This window comes from Podarcis filfolensis, assembly GCF_964270895.1.
Source record: "Podarcis filfolensis genome assembly, chromosome: 1".
Lineage (NCBI taxonomy): Eukaryota > Metazoa > Chordata > Lepidosauria > Squamata > Lacertidae > Podarcis > Podarcis filfolensis.
The window spans coordinates 77,837,973-77,860,157 of NC_139604.1; the positions used below are offsets into that span (position 1 = coordinate 77,837,973).

At 42.5% G+C, this 22,185-nt stretch overlaps 1 protein-coding gene across 1 annotated transcript; it reads right to left on the bottom strand.

Moving 5' to 3' along the window:
* Window positions 1-463: 463 nt before the first annotated feature.
* Window positions 464-21,394, bottom strand: DHCR7 (7-dehydrocholesterol reductase). The gene is made up of 8 exons (XM_083599255.1): window positions 21,284-21,394; window positions 10,139-10,242; window positions 8,286-8,508; window positions 7,502-7,589; window positions 5,684-5,897; window positions 4,598-4,802; window positions 3,859-3,990; window positions 464-3,294 (listed from the first exon to the last, which is right to left on the bottom strand). Exons 2-8 carry the CDS (start codon window positions 10,234-10,236, stop codon window positions 2,830-2,832), a joined length of 1,425 nt encoding a protein of 474 aa, XP_083455381.1. The 5' UTR covers window positions 10,237-10,242; window positions 21,284-21,394; the 3' UTR covers window positions 464-2,829.
* Between the last annotated feature and the right edge of the window lie 791 nt (window positions 21,395-22,185).

Genomic DNA, 22,185 nt, shown 5'->3' on the forward strand with positions numbered 1-22,185 from the left:
GGCAACTAGTTGGTCTGAAAGTTCCACTGAAAGCAATGGGGGGGCTTCCGTTTTGACTAATTTGTTCCTTTTCATTTCGGCTGTAGAGCTGAAAGGGAAATTTTAAAACCTAGCTGCTATGGCTGCAATTCTGTGCCTAACCCTGCAGGGTGCAATGGGAATACCCTGCCTTCTTAGTAATCATGTATATAAGAAGGTCAGATCAGCATACGTGATTTTCTCTAAACAACAATCCGGTGAGGTTGATGAGTTGAGAAAGAAACTGAATGAGCATTAGAACCCAGGTCTTCCAGATCAAAATTAAAAAGTCTTCATGGCTGAAGCCCCTCTGGCTTCTTTATGTATGGAACTGAGCTATAAAGATGTTGGCAGATGTTGTTCAGATCAAGATAAAACAGAGCAAGTATTCAAAAGGTGGGGAAGATGCACCTCGTAACATTGTAGTTTTAGAAAATTAAGTTGATATTATTATTATTTATTAAATTTGTATACCACCCTCCAAAGATCATAGGGCAGGTCACAACATAAAAATACAAATGGAAACATTAAATACATAATAAACAAAAGTAAAATAAACCAGTAATTAGCACCACAACCAATAGTAGGAATAGCCAACCTGATGCCCTCCAATTAATGGACTACAACTCTCAGCAGCCCCAGCTACCAGTTATGGATGATGGGTGTTGTAGTATGACAACATCTCGTGAGCGCCACCAGCTGCACCTGCAATACTGTGAATAACGCATGGTACATTTGTGTGCTTCAAAGCATGCGGCATGAAAAATCTGGTTTCCACATCATTCACCATGTAAGACCTTGTGTAAGATACTGCACAATGCCTTGCTTCTACCTATACAAGCAAACTATTGGATTTGCATTCTCTGTGCTTACATAAACTTACTGGCACTAAATTCAGAAAAGTCCATGCGTACAGGGAAGAGGCCTTATGCTTGTGGAATCCAACCCAGTATCCCAACACAAATCAGTTGAATGTGCTTGGGGCTTAGACTATTCATGAATCACAGGGAAGTGTATTTATAACAATAAAGATATTCTGTTCTGGAAAAGATAACATTTTGGAAGATCAAGGTGATCCTTTTATTTAAAAACATGCTTGATTTCTACATAGCAGACCGATAGTTTCCCATCTGTCCATCTGTCAGTGGACTTGGTGAGCCACTGTTGTTATTATGCTATGTACATACGTGAAAATTATGCTTCCCTAATTACGAAAAATATATTCTTGCATGTGAAAAATGTGGTAAGCAAGCAAATAAAGCAACTTTAATTCTGTGGCACTATATCTGGGTGGGAGCAGATTTAAAAAGACAGGACAGAAGAAAACACTCCACTTTATTTTTACATTATGTCACTTAATGCATGAATGGGAAGAATACTCTGCCTTCTTTCTTCACCTTTGAATTTGATTTTGTGAAGACACTATTCCAGCACTGTTTTCACAGTAAACAGAAAGCATTAAAGCCATCTAGGGCCAGGCAAGGGAGTTTTGCATTTAACTATAGGGTAAAGCCTTGATGTCCATCACCAGCTAGTCTTCCTCACCCTAACATTAAGCTGTATACTCAAGAGGTGTTACTGGAAAGACTGCATATGAAGTTTAGGCTAGGTGGTTCCTTGTCAAACAGGAACTTAGTTCTCAAAGTGGTAAACTATCTGCATCTAGTATGCAATTTTGAAAAAGGTAGGCAGAAGTGTTGCTATTCCCACTTAAAATATATGCATTCCCATAAGAGGGTGAACTTGTATGCAGAAAACATCTATGATAATTAGTGAGGGCAGTATTCCAACACATTTCTAGAATGTGATTTTTATCACAATTAACAGAACTGATAAGAGACCTTCTACCAACCCAGCTGTCATGTTTTAGAATCATGTCCCTTCGTTATCCAGTATGCATTTAGAGCTTAACTACTGCTCCAGAATCTCTGATGTAGTTACAATAAGCCTATCTGAAGACCAGATATCAAATGATATTGTAACTGGATCTCTGTTCATTTATAGCTGACCTGAACAATCAAACTCCGATTGAAGCTATCAAGAATCGCCACTCTTCAAACCACAGGGGAATGAATAGAAGTTTTAAAGGGCCAGTCATGTGCGTGTGGGTTGTGTCCCAGAGTGAAGTAACATTGTAGATTCAGTTACAACCAAAGGCATGTTCACACACAAATGTGCCAAGTGTAGATGGACGCATGGATGTGCATTCAATCCCTCCCCCTAGCATCCTTGTGGCCAGCACACAAGCAAACCTTGTCCCCAAAGTTCTCACGAGCATCTTGCCCACCACCCCATTCTGGACCTCCCTTGTGTTGCCCAATGGAAGTCTGCAGGTGGCTTCTACTTCTGTGATGTTGAACATGTGAAGTTGAGAAGAAACATCTTCCATCATGTGCAGTTAGTTAGGCACTTTCAAGCAGATGCACGACCTTCCTCACACAACATGAGGACAGGTAGGACAGGCAGGGGAAAGATCCATGAGGACACTGGTGGCAGGGCTTGTGTGTGTATTCCTGTCCCTGTACACACTTTGGAATCTGTGTGTGTCCAAGGTGTCAATCTGAATGCACCTCAAGATTCAACTTTTTAATCTGAAGCTTTGTTGGTCAAGGACAGGGAACTTTTAAAAAACAAAACAAAATCCACACTTTTAAAAAAGTTAGATCATTTTAGTGGCACAATGACCTTAACAGATATTAGAATCGTGTCTCATCAGGTGCGCTAAAAAGGTGTTGCTTTTTAGATCCTCAAAACTTGCTGCACTGAAAAGATAACTATTCATAAACCTTTTGAAGTCGAGAAATCGAGCATTTAAAAGAGCCCAGGAATTAGCCGGTAAGGTACTGCGTCAGTATACTTCTTCCAATCGTTGCCATACTTGCTGGAGCATCGGTGTTCATCCCGGATGCAACGGTGAACCAGAAGAATGGTCATATAAATTATGTAGAAGTAAGGCAGAATGTGTTCAAAACCACAACATAGACAGTATGCCAGGGAGCCCATCAAGTCGCCTGTATAGTTAAAATGGCGTGCCACTCTCCAGAAGCCGGATGTCAACAACTTGCTGTGGTGTTTGATCCCATCCGCTGACGTATAGGAGCATTCAATGTACTTGGGCTTCCTGCCCCAGATTTTACAGTTGCCATCTGTACGACGAAAGAGATCTTTCTGATGATTGGTCATTCTAAAGATATAGTAGCCCACTAAACCAAATAGTAGAATCCCAATTGCACTGCTTGTAGCCAGATGGACAGGGTGGTAGACCAAGTATAATCCCTAAAGAAGGAGAGAGAAACATACCCCATAAGCAAACGTTTATACAGAATTGGTACCTGTCTGCTTTCGTTAGAGGAGCCCATACTAGAGAATGAAGCTGTTGCCTGCCGGGGGGGGGGGGGTGCTCTTATGATGAATACTCTATAACACAGATAGATAAGCCACAGATGACCCTGCAGTCACTCGCTTTGTTATAATGAGAGCCAATATGGTGTAGTGTTCAGACTGCTGGATGAGGACTGGGGAGATCTGGGTTCAAATCTTCACTCAGTCATCAACTCTCTGGGTGAGTTTGGATCAATCACTACCTCTCAGCAAAATCTTCCTCACAGGGTTGCTGCAAGGATAAAATGGGGTGGAAGGAGACCACTTGTATCCTGCTTCTGAGGGGGGAAAAAGGGGCAGGATATAAATGTATTTGCTTTGGGATGTCAGGAGCCACAGCATGTGTCCAAAGCAGTCAATAAAATTGAACAGGACCTTTACTGTAGCAGCTAATAATGCCACTGTTGTTACTACTGTTTCTAGGGATTAATGAATTTCACATCATGAACATGAAAATACCTGCAGTGTATAGAGATAAGGAAGCCAAACAGTGTCTCCCCAGCCCAGGTACCATCCAAAATGATCGTGACAGATGTCCATCGTTTTCAAATACCAGGCTTCATTCCAGAAAAAATCCAAAACGTATATACCCTGAAAAAGAACACAACAGAGATCACTAGGGCATAGATGGACAACTGTGAAATCCTTCCTTGAAAATTTAAATGCTTAAATCGCTAGATTTTGGCAGTATAGTCACATCAGGCTTCTTTTGATTGCTTCTGCTGAGCCTCATCTTACAAATTTTCTCTTATTTGAGATGGGATAAAAGTTTTTGACAAAAATGCAGTTCTAGGCACTTTACACTTCAGAGAATCAAACTTCCAATATTTGAAAGTATAGCTAGCCCCTAAACTTGATGGGCACACACATGCACACTTATGTGAGCCATAATACTTTACCACACTAAGATCAGAACTCATTAACTTATACTGATTATGGGCTACAAGTTTTAGCCTGAAGGCACATGAGGTCACCACTTTGCTGAAGTAAAGCAGATCTTGTTCTGTTCAGCACCTGGACTGGGAATCACATGTACGCTACCTTGAGTTCCATGATGGAAGAAAGTTGGGATATAAATGTAAGCAGGAGCAAGGGGATGAAGCTAGATATATGGAGCACCTATTAGATCCTAAATTCCATCAGTTTATATATTCAGAGCATTAAGATTCACTTGGCATTTAACAAGGTCTTGGCTTACCTGGAGGACATTGACAAGTATCATTGAGTTAGTTACTTGTCCATATAATTCTTGTTGTTTCGCTGCATAAGAGAGGTTGATCAGAGTCCATGCTACAATGCCTGGGCGGCCATTGAAGAACAGTTTGAAATCAAACCACTTTCCTAAACGAGGATTAAATTCAATCCCCATCATGAAGTCGTAGAAGAAGTTACCAGTGAATTTGCTAAAATTGTTTAAAACAAAAACAAAAAATTGAAAAGATAAATCTAAAATCATTTTCAAAACATGATATTGAGAAAATTCTTTTAAAAGGCACATAATTACAGTGGTAAAAGGTAAAGGTAAAGGGGCCCTGACCATTAGGTCCAGTCATGACCGACTCTGGGGTTGCGGCGCTCATCTCGCTTTATTGGCCAAGGGAGCCGGCGTACAGCTTCCGGGTCATGTGGCCAGCATGACTAAGCAGCTTCTGGCAAACCAGAGCAGCGCACGGAAACGCCGTTTACCTTCCCACCAGAGCGGTACTTATTTATCTATTTGCACTTTGACGTGCTTTCGAACTGCTAGGTTGGCAGGAGCAGGGACCTAGCAACGGGAGCTCACCCCATTGCGGGGATTCGAACCACGACCTTCTGATCGGCAAGTCCTAGGCTCTGTGGTTCAACCCACAGCGCCACCTGCGTCCCTTAATTACAGTGGTACCTCACATTAAGTACTTAATTCGTTCTGGAGGTCCATTCTTAACCTGAAACTGTTCTTAACCTGAAGCACTACTTTAGCTAATGGGGCCTCCCGCTGTCGCCGGAGCACGATTTCTGTTCTCATCCTGAAGCAAAATTCTTAACCCGAGTTACGATTTCTGGGTTAGCGGAGTCTGTAACCTGAAGCGTATGTAACCCGAGGTACCACTGTACTTACTGACTAGTCTAATGAGTTTACATGGTTGTATGCTATAACAGACAAATATTAGATTCCTGCATCTAGGATGCCAAGTGGGAAAGCAAAAGTAGGGCACTACTGGATTTGTTTTATTTATCAGAATGAAAAATGCTCATCAAATGTGCAAACACCATAGATGTAGTAATATATGCAATGCCAACATACCGATCTTCTGCATTAGTGGGGAAATAGTAGGCTTTTATCATTACAAATATGGAAATGGCATAGCCCAGGATATTTGCACACCACAAGAGAGGAATCCAGTTGTCAAAAATGATGGTGGGCGAGAACCAGTGGAAGTGGTAAGTGTTTGCAAACCAGAGTATGTGCGTGATAAGCCAGGCTTGAAATCCATTGACCTCATATTTGAGTACTGCGCCTGAAAGGGAAGAGAATTGCATGTTCCAGTTTAGTGATGGCACTTGACAAAGAGGTAGGGAAGTCAGTGTGATATCCAGTGGTTGTGAACTTTGCAGTTCTGTACCCTGTTTTCATAAAGTGATGCAAGTCTTCATAGCGTAGAGTTTTGGAGTGAGGAGGAACCAGCTCATCCTACCCAGTCTATTTGTTTGTATTTGCTTTGAATGTAGTGGAACATTTTAAAAATCACCCACTATCCCAACCCATTCCAATAGTACAACATGGGCAACTGTGTACCCAGATGTATTTGTAGACTGTCCTTTCGCAAGAGTTCTCAGAATGGTGAACGCTTGACAATATAACGCTAAATAAAGCATTAGCCATAAAACCTATTTTCTGTAAAATTGAGTATCAACTACTATTAGCCAGGATAGCCAAATGGAACCTCCATGTTTAACAAACACATAAAGAAACAGGAATCCTGTGGTTCTCATGTCCTGCTTGTGAACTTCCTGGAAGCATGTACCTGGCTGTTTTTGCAAACAGGATGCTGGATTGGATATATCCAGCAGAGATGTTCTTAGGTTACATTCCTTGTCTGTGATATGCATTGGTTTAGTTATCAATCCTTAATTTGACATTAGGATGCTCTCGGAAATTCAGCCAATCTTAGGATGACCTTGATGAAGAGAAAATGTTTCCCAAGTGATGTCCTGTTAGCTTTGTGGAATGTTACTCGCATTTTTACCAGGGACCTTGTAATTGAGCTTTTGACACAGACCTCAAACCCACAGGCTGAATGTGGTCCTTTGGTCTCTGCACCTGCCCCTTGGGACACCCTAGACCACAATCCTTCCTGTCTGGAGCATGTCTTTGAACTATGATACTGCCTCTTGCTTGCCTGGATGTAGGATGTATGCAAACAGAGGGTGTGTTTGTGTAGCAACATCACATTTTTGTGTGGTTGGAATGTAGCCTTCTGCACAAAGGTAAGCAACACCTATTGCTCCAACCACATTTTGCCTAGGACCCCACCCACGTTTTGCTTCTGGCCCTACCCATCGCTGGCATGTGGCCTCTTGAAGGTTGCCCTTGAGGTAATGTAGACCTTGGGCTCCCTGCCTCTGCTTTAGCACTTCGTACTTTTTCGTAGTCAAACTTCCTGGGATCATTTGGCATTGAGCTGGAGGCATGTTGCATGTGAATCACTTTTGCAAAGTCAAAAAGGTTTCTACAGTACAATGCAGCATGCCTAAGCATGTATACACTTCACTGTAGAATTTTATTTATTTATTGCATTCATATCCCAACTTTCCTGCAAGGAGCTCAAGGTGATAGACATGGTTCTTTGCCTCCCCCCTTTATCCTTACAACTCCTCTAACCAATACCCCATACTGACTTCATACAACCCTCCGAGGGGCAAAATCTAAGCATCTGAAAGACACAGATCCCACATTCTAAGAATTCCTTTGGGGTTTAGTTGTAAACAATGCCTTTTCTCCTGCATCACAAAAGCAACAAGCTTATAGGCTTGAGTTTGCCTTTTTAGGTCTCTGCACATGGATTTCTTGGTGATGCTAAAAAGCTTTGTGAAGAAAAAGTATTGGCAAAAATGAGCTTACCAGCGGGTGTGACAGCCCCTTCTTGCACTCCTCCTCGAAAATAAGGAAGAAATTTGTGACAAAAGTCAGGAAGCATGTACAAAAATACCTGTAACAAAAATTAATTTGTGAGAAGCATCTTAGACTCAAAGAATTGTAGAGTCAGAAGGGACCATGAGGGTCATCTAGTCAACCCCCCTACAATGCAGGAATCTTTGTTATAAAAACGTTAAATGATTTCTGAACTGTCAGGTAGTTATGAAGGATGGGTAATTTTGGCTTGTGTTCTCAATGCTCTTGTTTCTGACAGTTGTTTTTTTCCTTCCAAATCCCATCTTGATAATTTCTACTCCCTGCAGTTTCAGGCATTATTCTACATTATCTACATTTCTTCTCCCTGTATAAATTCTTATGTACCTACAGTCTTTCTAATGACTCAGTAATTGTATTTGGTGTGTGTATGTATGTAGAACATGAGTGGGAGGACAGAGTACTGGAAACAGCAATACAAATGAAAAAGGGTCAGCAGTAGAAATATCACACACGGGTCCAGAAAGCCAGGGGTCTTAACAGCTGGTGCAAATCGGGTGGTGACAGAATGCTGAATCCCAGAGTCTTGGGTTGTTGTCAATAGCATTCACAGGATAATAATGGACAGTCTATATTCCCTAGTTTCATGTGTGAGCTTTGATTCTACCAATAAAATACTGTTTTGTAATCAGAAAAGCTCAGTTTTGATCACATACCTGAGACTGCCTTACTTATGCCCTATTGGATTCCAACAGAGAAGCCTCAAGGCACATACCTGGAAGATTACCCAAGAAGCATAGAGGGTCGCAGCTTTCCAAGTCAATGGTGGTGTCTTGTGCCAGATATCCAAGAGACTGGCTTTCCCCGTGACCAAGTCAATGGCTGGCTTAGTTAGAGAACAACTGTACTGATCGCATGCCATTATGAAATAATATACAATGAAGGGTGCAAATAGGAGTAGAAAGATGACACACGCCAAGGAATACCCGTCGACTTTCCTGAAACGTAAGAGACACAAGAAACCAAATAGTTGCAAGATGCTGCTGCTTTGATTATGGCCTGATTTAGACACAGAGATAAATAATTTGTTTATTGTGCAGTGCTCGGGGTCTCAAGGATGACAGTAGAATTTGCAAAACCAACCAGCCTACACACACCCTTCTTCCTGCCATATCAACTTATTTCACCTAGGCTCACTTCCAGCATTTGCATCCTCTGAAAAGCCATAGCAAGGGACACATTTCAAGGAGGTAAGTGACATATTTGGGGGAAGGTTCAGCATCCCACATCTATTTTCTCTTTACTTCTAGAAATGGGCCTGCTGCCACCATGTTTATTTTGGCATTGATCTCAGATCTGTGACTCCAAATAACCCTACTAGGGGTACCTTTCTGTTTCTTGTTCATAAACATCTGCATATTACTGTTAGAATATTCCGTTCCACCTTAAGGGACAGGCATGAGACTGTTGTGTGTCACATGTCCGTTTACAGTCCAGCACAGCTTGCTGGGAACTTCCGTTTGCGTATAGCTTTTGTTTTGCTGTCTTGCTTTGGACATGAAGGGGAGAAGACATGTTTTCCTTTCGTCCTGATGTATGCTGGATAAACTGCTTGTAAATATGCTCAACACAGCCTCTCCATGCCACTTCTGCTGTACAGCGTTTTACTCTGCTGAGTGTGTGTGCCCAGCTTCTGAAGGCTTCTGAAGCTAGGGTCACAGTTTCATGCTGATCCAAGGACTGGAGATCGCCTGGCACACTGGCTGGTGGGCTGGGGCCAGCTGGGGGCTTGTCAATTGCCCACGATTCCTTGGCTGCATCCCAACAATTACCACATGTAATCAATGAACCTAACTTAGCACAAGACACCTCCCTCACCTTCCTGCTCGGGATCCAACTCATATGATAACCCCTCTGACACAGGCCTAGGTAACCTAAGGCCACATGCAGCCCTCAGTGTAAGGTCCAAAAGCCCTCTGCAAGCAATGAGTTCAGGGCTCTGGAAAGAGGAATCTGCTTCTCTCCCCACAATCCTCCTGCATGCGGAGAAAGAGAGAGATGGGGGTGTCCCTGCTCTGCCCTCCCATTCTGGCCCTGGTCACTGCTGGCATATTAACACTCCCCCCCTGAGCAATAATCCCTGAGGGAATGTGTCCCCCACATACAAAAAGGTTGCCCATCCATGTTCTAAAAACTTCCAGGACAGGAAGATCAATAATCTGTTGAATGCCTTAATCATGAGGATTGCATTGATACATAAAAATCCAACACTGCCTCAAGTGCGGCAACTTCTGAAAATTTTAATTGTATTCTCAGGTTCCAGACTGTCTCAAACTATACCAGTTAGAGAGGATGTCTCCCGGCAGGTTTCCAAAAGAGGCTTTTGAGTCGATTTTTTGATTTCTGTGGTACACAGATAACTTTGATACACATAAAATAATGCATCTAAAAGGAAATGAAGACATTAATCTGAAGTGGAGCCGTAATTTGTTCTGGAGAATGGGGTGGACCTACATCACCTCTAAAACACAGCCTTCCAGGCTTATGATCTGACACTTCTTCATGTTGCAGTACTGGAAGCAATTTTTATATAGCACCTAAAACTATGTTAGGGCAGGATTCTCTTACCAGGCCCTCCCCCATTGTCCTTGAGAGGTCGCAGCTCCATTCATTACGGATTTACTTTTTCCTCCTTCAGAAAACTGTGTTTGCCGAGAGGCAGCCATTGGAACCTACAGGGAGAGACGATAGGAAATTCATAAACAGTTGAGTGCAAAACTATAACAACTTCTTATGCTTGACTATGGGCAAATCAGAGTTTGCTATCTTATTTGCAGGGGGAAATAATAGCATTTGTCTACAAAGCATGAATTTTGTGTTATATCAATACAACATAAATAAGCCACCAGAGTTCCCAAGCATTGGATTTTTTTGCAGGCCTTTTCCTGGCACTTCCCACAACATTAGGTGCTGGCAATCTTAAAGCTGGGGAGGGGTGGGTCTCCCAAAGGCTAGCAAAGTCCTTTGCAAGTCTCCTGCTCCTTCTTTAAAATCACAGCAAGTTCAGGCTTAAGACTTCTCTCCCCCTTCAGCCAGAAGTGAAAGGGGTTTTGACAGGTGGGGGCCCCCTGATCAGGATCTGGTCCATGAAGCCTAACAAGTTCTGCACCCCTGGGCTAGGCTCTCCTCATGCCCATATGGAATTTCTTAAGAGACACGTCTATGAGAATATCCTACACACACTGCCATGTTTAGGATTCAGAGAAGGCTGAGTAGAGTTCTGCTTGCACTACAGGCCTTCCCCACATACTGAAGCCCTCAGAACGCCCTGAAAATCTCCAACATTGTGCAGGACGGGATGTGGAGAGCTGTGGAGGGTGGGGGAGAGGAACTGGCAAAATTTGGCCAACATGAAAGAGACCAGAAGAACACAGCAGCAAGCTGCAGGGGATCTCTCAGACGAGGCACAGCTTCCTGCATTTATTTGTGTGCTAGAGATCATAAACGTGGAACCAAAATGGATAGGGTCAGACCCAAGCAGCAGCCTGGAGAGTCCCTGCAGTACTTCTGCCACTAATCGTTTTGGAAGCCCTGGGCCTAGCCCACAGCTGTTTTGCTAAGGCCTACTATATCCACTCCAGTTGGAGAACAGCCTTTACCAAAGATGTCATGGGCTTTAAAGACACTCGAACTCAGGATGCAAGGGAGAAACGTGCTAAGAGGAAGGCACGCTTGGCAAATCCACACCGTGATCGACTCCCGCCCAGAAACCAATGTCCCCACTGGGGAAGGACGTGTGGATCCAGAATTGGCCTCCACAGTCACTTACAGACTCATTGTTAATACCGTGTCTATGGAAGACAATCTTACTCGGCTACGATCGCCAAAGAAGACGACGATTACATCCACTGCTGTCATTCCAAACAGCTTTTACAATACTCAGGATTAGGCCACTATGTTTGCATTGTTCTGGCTCACTGCTGCATCACACAGTTTTGACAGCTACAAAATGCAAGGCTCCCTTTGCTTTTAACAAAATCAGTGACCTTTTAACAAAAAGGTCCTCACATACAAATGCAGAAAACAAAGCTCTAAAGTACAGATAAACAAGCCCAAGCTTGTACTACACTGTACCATTGTATACTACATATTTCCAAGTCTGATATTTAATGGTTTATTGAGGCTGTCATTACTAAACAAACCTTAACCTGCCCAACAAAATATAGTTCTGAGCAGTGCTATTTTTCTAGAAAAAGATGCTGGAACTCACCATGAACAATTCTGTGCAGTCTTTGCTCTTAAAAAAGACTTCCACATATGAAAGTGAAAATACTAGGTTTCCACCAGTGTGGTACAGTGATTGGAGTGTCAGACTATGACCTGGGAGACCAGGGTTCGAATCTCCACTCAGTTAAGACACTCATTGGGTGATCTTGAGCAAGTCACCGCCTCTCAGCCTCACAGGATTGTGGTGAATAAAGGGGGGGGGGGACCATGTACACCACCTTGACTATCTTGGAGAAAAAGATGGGATATGTATGCAAATAATAACAATAAATTTACCCAAGCAAGCTCCAAGGAAATAAGAATACCCTACAGTTTCCCACTAGGCCAACTGCTACAAACCAAAATGGATTATGCACACATAACAGGCTTCCATCTTCAAATCAGCCTTCCTCCATCTGTGGCTTGTTGGCTACAGCTGATAGTAGTTAAAGGAAAATTTCAAAGAAAATAATGGTGCACACAGGTTTGTAGACACTTTTTGTCCTTACTTCTTCTTTTCTTTACGTATTCCTTAAGCCAAAGCAAGACAACAGCTTATGAATTAAAAGTTAACCCAACTGACCAAAAACATCCTTACAAAAAGAGGTCTTAATGCCAAAACTGAATGCAGTTAATAACGAGTGGTACAAAAAAAGCTTCCTGAAAGGTGCATAAAAATGAAAAGAAAAAAAAAGCCCTTAAAACCTCCATCTTATAACAAACTGTTTTCAGGTGAATTTTTAAATACTGAATTCAACCTTCTCTCGTGTTTTTTTCCTCGTGTATGAAGAGTTTAGACTTTAGTATCTTAAATTATCTAGGACTGCTAACTTCAAGAGGGTAACTTTATTACCCCCTTTATTGGCGAACAATGAGCTTCTCTCCCAAAGGCCACCTTTTCACAATTATTTTGGATCTCATTGATTGGACTCCTGTGCATATATTAATTGCGACGTCATTGAGGTGATCAGCTTCACTCTAAACTACTGTTTTGAGATCAGGTGGTCTCCGAGCAAAATGAACCCAGCCTGGTCATTTTTAAAATAATATAGGATAGGTGATGTGGTGCTAGTCTTCCCAGGTTCCAAAGCTTCAGTTACCACAGGCACAACATTACCTTGCTGGGATGGTACACAGTGTGTTAAAACCAGGGCTCCAAAATCTGCACTGGCTCCCAATTGTTTACAGGGAAGATTGGGTTTTAATCTACAAAACTCTTCATAATTAAGAATCAACACACCTCTAAAACCACACCCTTTATTCTGAAACATCCAGCACCATCATAAACTGAGTGTGTTCTTAATATCATCTATGTTGCATGTTTTGAACAGCAAGGCATTCAGTACGCTCTTCCCACGAAGGTCTGTCAAACCCTGGCTCTGAAAGCTGTCTAACAGGTCCATCTAGCACTTCCCGGACCTTACTCAGGAACACAGGATGATTTTGCCTGACTAGAATGTGCTCTTCAACAACAATAATCCCTCTTGCTTGCCTGGATGAATACCTGTGAATGTGTAGACGCGCCAGCTTTTGTACGGCTGGAATGAGTCACTGTAAAAAGTAGGAGACACATCTGTTGCTCTTGCCCTGTTTCATATCTGGATTCATCTGACACAAGCCTCAGGCTAAAAAAGGTTCCCACGTCTACTATAAAACTTGCAGTTGCAAGAGCTAATAGAATAATAATTTATTATTTATATGCTCCCCATCTGACTGGGCTGCCCCAGAAAGTGTCAGGGAATCTTCATTATAACTGGGATATATAAGATCAATATATAAGGTTATATCATATACAGGGTTATGTAAGTTCCAGCCCAAGGGAAGGACGTGAGCCAAAATTTTTAAAATGGCCCTCTTCCATAACACCCTCAAAAAGTGTCTGGTTGTTTTTATTTATTAATTAAATATATTATCCAATTAATATAAACACTACATGTGCTATATGAACTCCAAATGATAATACAAATATCAGCAAAGAATATCATACAATGTAACACATCCTGTTATAGAAACCTTTCAAGATTCCTACTGTATCTTAATACAAAACCAATCTAATATTCTTAAATAAATATATGAATTATCTCAAAAAATCTCATTATTGAAAGTGATGGGACACTTCAGTGTGATAATTAACTAACATTATTTCCCCTCCATTTTTGTTTGAGAAGGCCAACATCCCATCTAGTCTAGCATCCGGTTCTTACAGTGGCTGAACAGTGGCCTGTAGGAAACCAGCAAGCCGGTTTGGAGCACAAGAACCCACTCTCCTCCTGTGGTTTCCAGTACAGTACAGTGGTACCTCGGGTTAAGAAATTAATTCGTTCTGGATGTCCATTCTTAACCTGAAACTGTTCTTAACCTGAAGCACCACTTTAGCTAATGGGGCCTCCTGCTGCTGTTGCTCCGCCGGAGTACAATTTCTGTTCTCATCCTGAAGCAAAGTTCTTAACCTGAGGTACTATTTCTGGGTTAGTGGAGTCTGTAACCTGAAGCGCCTGTAACCTGAGGTACCACTGTACAGTGGGACCTCAGTTTTCGAACATAATCTGTTCCGGAAGTCCGTTCCGACTTCCGAAATGTTCGAAAACTGAAGATCAAAGGGCTGTCTGCAAAGTGAATGGAGAAAATTGAGAAATGCGCCTTGGAAGCCATTCGACTTCCGAGGCGTGCTCGAAAACGGAAGCATTCACTTCCAGGTTTTCGGCGTTCAGCTTCCGAAACGTTTGGCAGCCGAGATGTTTGAAAACTGAGGTTCCATTGTACTTTGTTTCTTTCTGTCTGCAGTAGCTGTTCTGAAATGCAAGGGCAACAGGTGCCTTATGCATGTTTTTAATAAAATTTATACACTGCTTGACTGTAAAAACAAAACTCCATCAAAGTTCTCCATTTAATAGAATCATAGAGTTAGAAGGGACCCTGAGAATCATCTAGTCCATTGCTGAATATGCAGCTAGATTGAACCTGCAACCTTGATGTTTAGCAGCACCACACCCTAACCAACTGAGCTATCTAGTGTGACCCATTTAAACAAGTCTAAAAATATAAGCAACAGTGCCTGCTCTTCACTTCCTCTTTCTTTGTCCATTTTTTAAGGTTACAAAACAAATGATGCAAGATCAAACATGGAAATGCATGCTTCCGCTTGGTACACTATTTACAGAGTAGAAACAACCCTGTCCAGATAGTTATGTTTTGTAAACTGCCAAACTAATTATTAGTCAGCAAAGAAGTTGTGAAATATTAAAACTTTTTGACTAATAAATATTTAGCCTCTACATAATGTTTAGCAGTGTTTGAAGTCAAGAGAGAGTGACTTGCATGAAACTACCCCAAATAATTCATTGCTATAGCAAATACAGGGACTTTCTGGCTCACAGCTGACTGCTACTAGTTTGAGGTCTGCTTCAACAATATTTGCACACATTTTCAATCTCAGCTTCCTCTAGACTTGCTCTGGAGTCATTCTACACATTTTACAGAATAAAGTGTTAGAATTCTGGTTGAATTCTGTATCACTTCAGATACAGGTACTTGTCCATGCTCTAGAGCAGAGGGGGTTCAATCTGGGTGTGAGGCAATTTCCTTCAAACCATGTTCAGTCACTGACATCACTCCTGATGCTGATTGGTGGGCAGGAGTGAAATCCTGCATTGGCTGCATATTCCTGCAATCTTCCCACCAGGGGCACAAGGCAAAGCAGCAGGATTGAACTCCCTGCTAATTCCAATGACAGTAGTACACGTCTAGCGTCCGCCTCGTCGAGTGCCCATTCCGTCAAATGTCTGTGGCAAACCCGGAAGTACCGGAACGGGTTACTTCCGGGTTTGGCGTGCGTGCGCAGACGCAGCGCTTTGTCCAGCGTCCTTTTCTGCCAGCGACCGGGGCTCCGGAACGGATCGTGGTTGCAAAACAAGGTACTTCTGTAATAGAGGGTGTTAAGCAAGGATGTATACTGGCACCCTTCCTATTTAATTACTATATAAATACAGTGGTACCTCGGGTTACACATGCTTCAGGTTACAGATGTTTCAGGTTACAGACTCCACTAACCCAGAAATACAGTGGTACCTCACGTTACATACGCTTCAGGTTACAGACTCCGCTAACCCAGAAATAGTACCTCAGGTTAAGAACTTTGCTTCAGGATGAGAACAGAAATTGTGCTCTGGCGGCAGAAGGAGGCCGCATTAGCTAAAGTGGTGCCACAAAGCCACTGATGGGATACCTGCCAAAGTCTTCAAAGTGGATGGAAATGAACTTGCACAACTTCACAAGCTCATAAAAAAAATCTGGGAGAGGAGATCCCAGCAGACTTAAGAGACGCCAAAATGATCAATCTCTTAAAAAAAGGTGACAGAACGGATTGCGGAAACTATTGAGGCATCTCTTTATTAGCTGTGGCTGACAAAATTATTGCAAGGATCTTAGCAAACCGTCTCTTAAAAATATCTGAGGTGACCGTTCCTAAATCCCAAAATGGTTTTTGACCTTCTAGGGGGACAGTGGACATGATTTTCACCTCTCAATAGCTTCAAGAAAAATGCAGAGAGCAAAACCAGCCTTTTTATATGGCTTTTATTGACCTGACTAAGACCTTCGACACTGTAAATCATAAAGCCCTGTGGAATGACCTTCTGAAAATCAGCTGCCCAGATAAATTTGTGAACACGCTTCGGCTCCTCCATGATAATATGATGGCAACAATCACAGATAACAATGGCTCTCAAAGTGAACCATTCACATTGAGATCAGGTGTTAAACAGGGTTGCATTATTGCCCCAACTCTATTCATTATTTTCATTGCCATGATCCTACACTTTGTCAAAGGCAAACTCCCCTCGGGAGTAGAAAACATATATTAAACAGATGGAAAGCTCTTTTATCTGAGCAGGCTGAAAGCAAATAGTAAGGTTACTGTACCTTTCGTCCTAGAGCTTCAGTATGCTGATGACAACGTAGTGTGTGCACACTCAGAAGATGACCTCCAAACCATCCTAAATATGTTCGCAGAAGCTTACGAAAAGTTTGACCTATCACTCAACATCCAAAAAACCAAAGTGCTGCACCAAAAAGCACAAAACAACCCACCTGCAGCACCACAAATCCAACTCAGTGGTGTAACGTTGGAAAATGTTGATCACTTTTCCTACCTGGGCAGTAATCTTTCCATAAGGGTCAACACTGATGCCAAAATCCAGCATCGCCTGAGCTCTGTGAGTGCAGCTTTCTCCCGATTGATGTGCAGAGTGTTTGAGGACCAGGACATTCGCAGGGAAACCAAAATGCTTTTTTACAAAGCTATTGTATTACCAACCTTACTGTACGCTTCTGAAATGTGGACCATTTATAAATGCCATCTCCAACTCCTCAAAAGATTCCATCAATGGTGTCTTTGAAATTTTTTACACATCACTTGGGAATACAGGCAAACTAATGCCAGTGTACTGGAAAGATCACCAGTGTCGAAGCAATGATTCTTCAACATCAGCTTCATTGGACTGGTCATGTTGTGCGGATGCCTGATTATCGTCTTCCAAAGCAACTACTCTATTCCAAACTTACAAACGGAAAGCATAATGTTGGTGGTCAACAAAAGAGGCTTAAAGACTCTCTCAAGGCAAATCTAAAAAAATGTAGTATAAACCGACAATTGGGAAACACTGGCATGTGAGCGCTCCAATTGAAGAACAGCCTTTACCAAATGTGTCATGGGCTTTGAAGATGCTCAAACTCAGGAGCTCAGAAAGGGAGAAACGCGCTAAGAGGAAGGCACACTTGGCAAACCCTTACCATGATCAACTCCTGCCCAGAAACCCATGTCCCCACTGTGGAAGGGCATGTGGATCCAGAATTGGCCTCCACAGTCACCTAAGGACTCATTGTTAAAACTGTGTTTATGGAAGACAATCTTACTCAGCTACAAGTGATCACCAAAGAAGAAGAATCACAATTAACAGAGGTGTTAAGCAAGGATGTATACTGGCACCCTTCCTATTTAATTACTATATAAATAATCTCATCCCTGATATGGAATCCTCCTCCTTTTCTGCCCCCACCCTTGGGAATCGTAAATTGTCAATTCTGCTCTACACCAATGATTTAGTTTTGTTATCTCAGAATAAAATTGGAGTTAGGAGGGTGCTGGTTAAATTGGACAGCTGTGTAAAAAAGAACATCTAAAAATTAACTATGATAAAACCAAGGTCACTGTATTTGGCAAGAGGACTACCAAGTCCAGGTGGACTCTAGATTGTTGCATGCTTGAGCCAGTACCCAGATTTAAATATCTAGGATTACTTATTGATGGAAAGTCATAATGGAAACACCATCTGGAAGCAATTAAGCTAATATTTGGTCACTACTGGGCAGCTATATAGGTTCTTCCATTCAAAGGGTGGGCAGTTAATAAACCCAGATATTAAGATCACTGTCTTTAAAATCATTGCCCAAATGCTCTACTGGGTTGAGATTTTGGGAATTGGTGTTAGATCTGAAATAGAGGTCCTACAAAATAAACTTATGAGGCTGATTTTTGGGGCTTCCTGGCAGAACACCAGCAGTCCGCCACAGAACTGAGTTGGGCCTTCCCGCACTAGCAGCCAGAATTGATCTAGCTTATCTGAGATGCTGGCACAGGCTAAATGCCTTTGAGGATCATACCCTTACTAAACTCTGCTGGTTAGAGCAACTAAGGATAGAGGGCTGGGCACGAAAGTGCCAAGATAATCTTCAAATTGAGAACTACTTAGTCCTTAGCCCAAGTGACCTGTAGATGGATACAACTACAAGTTGCCAGAGTCACCAATACTGCAGCAATCAATAGCCTCCTGCTTTCCTAATCCCAACAAGAAGTAGCTAACTACGGTACTTCCATTTCAACATCTTTCTGTACTCTCTCTTAAGGCAATGCTTGCCTCAGGAGGAGGCAAAACCTTTCTAAGTGGCAGCTACCAATGCTCCTGAATTTTAGTGTACAATCCAACACACAAGCAATCTCCCTGGATAAAGCAGATTACCTGTTGCTCCTCTCCCAAATCATCTTTATCCTCATATAGATAGTAAAAAAGAAAACTGATGACCCATCTCTACTTCTGTCCAACAACCAATTCCATCTGCTGTATCAGCAAGCATCTGGGCCCCTGCACACACACCATGTGTGGACAAAACTAAACTAGATTTTTATATTGCTATCTGACCTAATTCACTTGCACCAGAATTAAACCAAGAAAATCTTGTGTCTATGATAGGCAGAAAATCCACAGGCACAATATTTTCTTCTCTAGATCTGAGTATCTGCTGAATGCTTGACTACTGCTTAATTCCTAAAAGCTCAGGTACCATAGAAGAAAGAAACTGGCAACTTAGTACAGTTGTATCAAAAGTAGGTTGTTTTTACAGATGTAGATTATGTTTTTACTTGTGTGGTTTGAACAGTTCAAAAGGTGAGCTCAGACCAGCCCTGAGTGTAAAGAAAAGGAAACACCCAACTGCATAAACCAATGTATTGTTACTAAACTGGAGCATTGTTACTTAATGGAGCAAGTATTAATGCACATGGCAAAAAATATTTTAAATCTAATCTTGTCAAAGCATGAATACAGTACACCATACCATCAGTAGTGTAAAAAAGTAATTTATTGCTAAACTCTAGGTAGCATTATTATATAGAAGAATATAGGAACAGTGGCCAGTGATCTGCCATCATTGAAAAACAAATTATGAGATTGCCTACCTCTAATGTACAATTGTTAGGAACGTCTCATTTTCTTTTTGTCCAATCTTTAACATACAGTGGAGAATGCCAACCTTGGAGTTTTATCTGAGCCTCAGGGCTTCCAGCACAGATATATTCTCAAGGACACACATTTATTACACAAAGTACTTTTTATTGGCTTTTACAATCCCTTCTCCTTAGTGTGAGCAGCATGAGTGTGACCTTTCCTACTGTTATGCTCCTAGGTCACTCTCAAGACAAAAATGATACATAATTCAGGGGTCAGAAACCTTTTTCAGCTGTGGGCTGGTCCACCGTCCCTCAGGCCATGTGGTGGACCGGACTAGATTTTGAAAAGAAAAAAAAGAACAAATTCCCATGCCCCACAAATAACCCAGAGATGCATTTTAAATAAAAGCACACATTCCACTCATGTAAAAACACGCTGATTCTCAGACCATCCGCGGGCCAGACTGAGAAGGCGATTGGGCCGCATCCGGCCCCAGGGTCTTAGGTTGCCTACCCCTGCCCTAAAATTACCCATTCTCTCTCCCCTTCTCCTCCACAAGGAGCATCCAAGATTAAGAAAGAGCCACTGTTCAAAAGACACCTTCCTCCTTGGGGACCTTTACTTGTACTGATGTAAATGAATAGGTAAGAGTCAATGCTGCTGACATTCTACTTCAAAACGTGCCCCAAATCCAGTAAGTTGCAGACCAGGGACTCGCAGAGAAAAGTCCCACTAATATATATATCCCCAAACACTCTACCTATCTCAAGGAAATCTTGTTCACTTATTGGGAGGGGAGAAGAGAGTAAGTTTCCATTTAGTTAGTTTTCTTTCAATACACCTTGAGGGAATTACTGTTGCATAATGGGAGGATTTCGTTCCCACACTTCTTCCAAAGAGTTTAGTACATTTACCGAATTCACCTTTATCTGTACAACAACCCTGGGAGCAGGAGTCCAAGGATGCTTGGTGAAATTTAACTACAGGGTGGATTCTTGAACCAGAGTCATGGTCCAAAACTTGCTTGAGACTAAGCTAAGTATAACAATAGCTTTTTTCGCCTGCCTCAGAAGCTGCCCCTCAAGCAGAATGTCGCCCTGCCTCCCCTCCCAGGGCTACAATGGTGAACATGTTAGAGGTCTGTTTCATCCACAAGGACGTTAAGCAATCTGCACGACATGCAGGCTTATCTCGATGCACAGGTCATCAACCAGTCAGATGCTGAACACTTCGAACTCCGTTCCAAAGAAGGTAGAAAAAAGGGGGGCTCTGTTTAGTTATACCAATCTGTTATGTACTCTGGCTTGGCAAACATACAAGGTCTTTCTTTTCCTTAAAGAGCAGTCGGCATTATTGCTTCAACTATACAATCCTCCCCCCACCCCCTCAACAACACTACATTGGCAGGATGCAAAGTTAAGAAAATAAAATGGAATTCAAGCCATTGCAGCCTAGAGATAAAACTGGCCACCGTTAACAGGAGCCTAAAACGACCCCCTTCATGCCTAGTGCCAGTGTTAAAACGGAGGGACGTTATAGGAAATATATTCAATTTCCGTTTTCTTTTATAACTAAAGCTTATGAAACCTGTTGTCCGCTCTTTTTAACTCCCAACAACCGCGACGTGCAACCTTCTCATCGCCGGAAAACCACCCAAGGCGGGCGCCGCTTTATTAATAGCATGCAAAGCTATTTATTTTCTGCTTGCTTCCTTACCGAGACCTCGATTCACTCCACTATCCCATTTCGCTTCGGGTTCCAGAAACCGATTCCCCCCACTTACCTGCGCCGCTGCTGTGCAGCCGCCCGCGAACAACGGACGCTTTTGTTCGCTCCAGCGCCGAGGGCTCGAGCTTCACTCTTCCCCTGCCGCCTCCTTCACCCTCCTATCTTTGCCACGCCCCCTCAAAATAGCACCCTGCACCCATCGCCCAATCACCTGCCGGGTTTGTTCAGCATCATCCCGTGCTTCACCGCTGGATTGGTGCATCTGCCTCAAGCCATCAGCTGAGCCGATGCCAGTCACCATGGCAGCAGCCGCCTGATGAATATTGCGAAGCGGAGGAAGAAACGCTTTGTTGATAAAGAGCGCGCGCGCCCGAGCAGCTTGGCCGTGGTGTGCATAAAAACGAATGTGGGAAATCCAACGGAAGCCTCCTTGCACGTGTTGCAAATCACTAAGAAAAACATGCTTCTTGGTGTGGCATTTTCTAGGAATGATAAAAAGGCTTGCAATCTCGAAAAGTTTCAGGAAAGGGGTAGCTGAAATGGTCACGGGACAGGAGAAATTCCCTTAGGAGGAAAAAAGGTTGCAGTATCTGGCGCTTAAAAGAAAAGTAGGGCGCCGGAAACAGATAAGACAGGACACGAAAGGTGAACAGGCTTCTTTGAAACTATTAGCACACGAGAACGTCTGATGAAGCTGAATGTTGGACGATTCGGGGAAGACCAAATAAAGTATTATTTGTTTGAAGATCACAGGGCAGTTCACAACATAAATGAGCAACATGAGGACACAAATTACTGTACATTAAGGTTATCAGATTTTTTTCAATGAATCCGGGGACACTTTTCAACTTCAGTAGGAATGATAGGATTTTGTGTGGGGACTGATTTGTAAATCCAAGGACAGTCCCCAGGAAATGGGGATATCTGATAACCTTACTGTACATACCACCCCCACCA

Excerpts from the sequence above, each read along its gene's own strand:
- DHCR7 (XM_083599255.1), bottom strand. The coding sequence starts at position 10,236 with ATGGCTGCCTCTCGGCAAACACAGTTTTCTGAAGGAGGAAAAAGTAAA. Across the intron at positions 8,509-10,138 it reads GGACAATGGGGGAGGGCCTG|GAAAGTCGACGGGTATTCCT; the intron begins GTAAGAGAATCC and ends CTTACGTTTCAG. Across the intron at positions 5,898-7,501 it reads AGGGGCTGTCACACCCGCTG|GCGCAGTACTCAAATATGAG; the intron begins GTAAGCTCATTT and ends CTTCCCTTTCAG.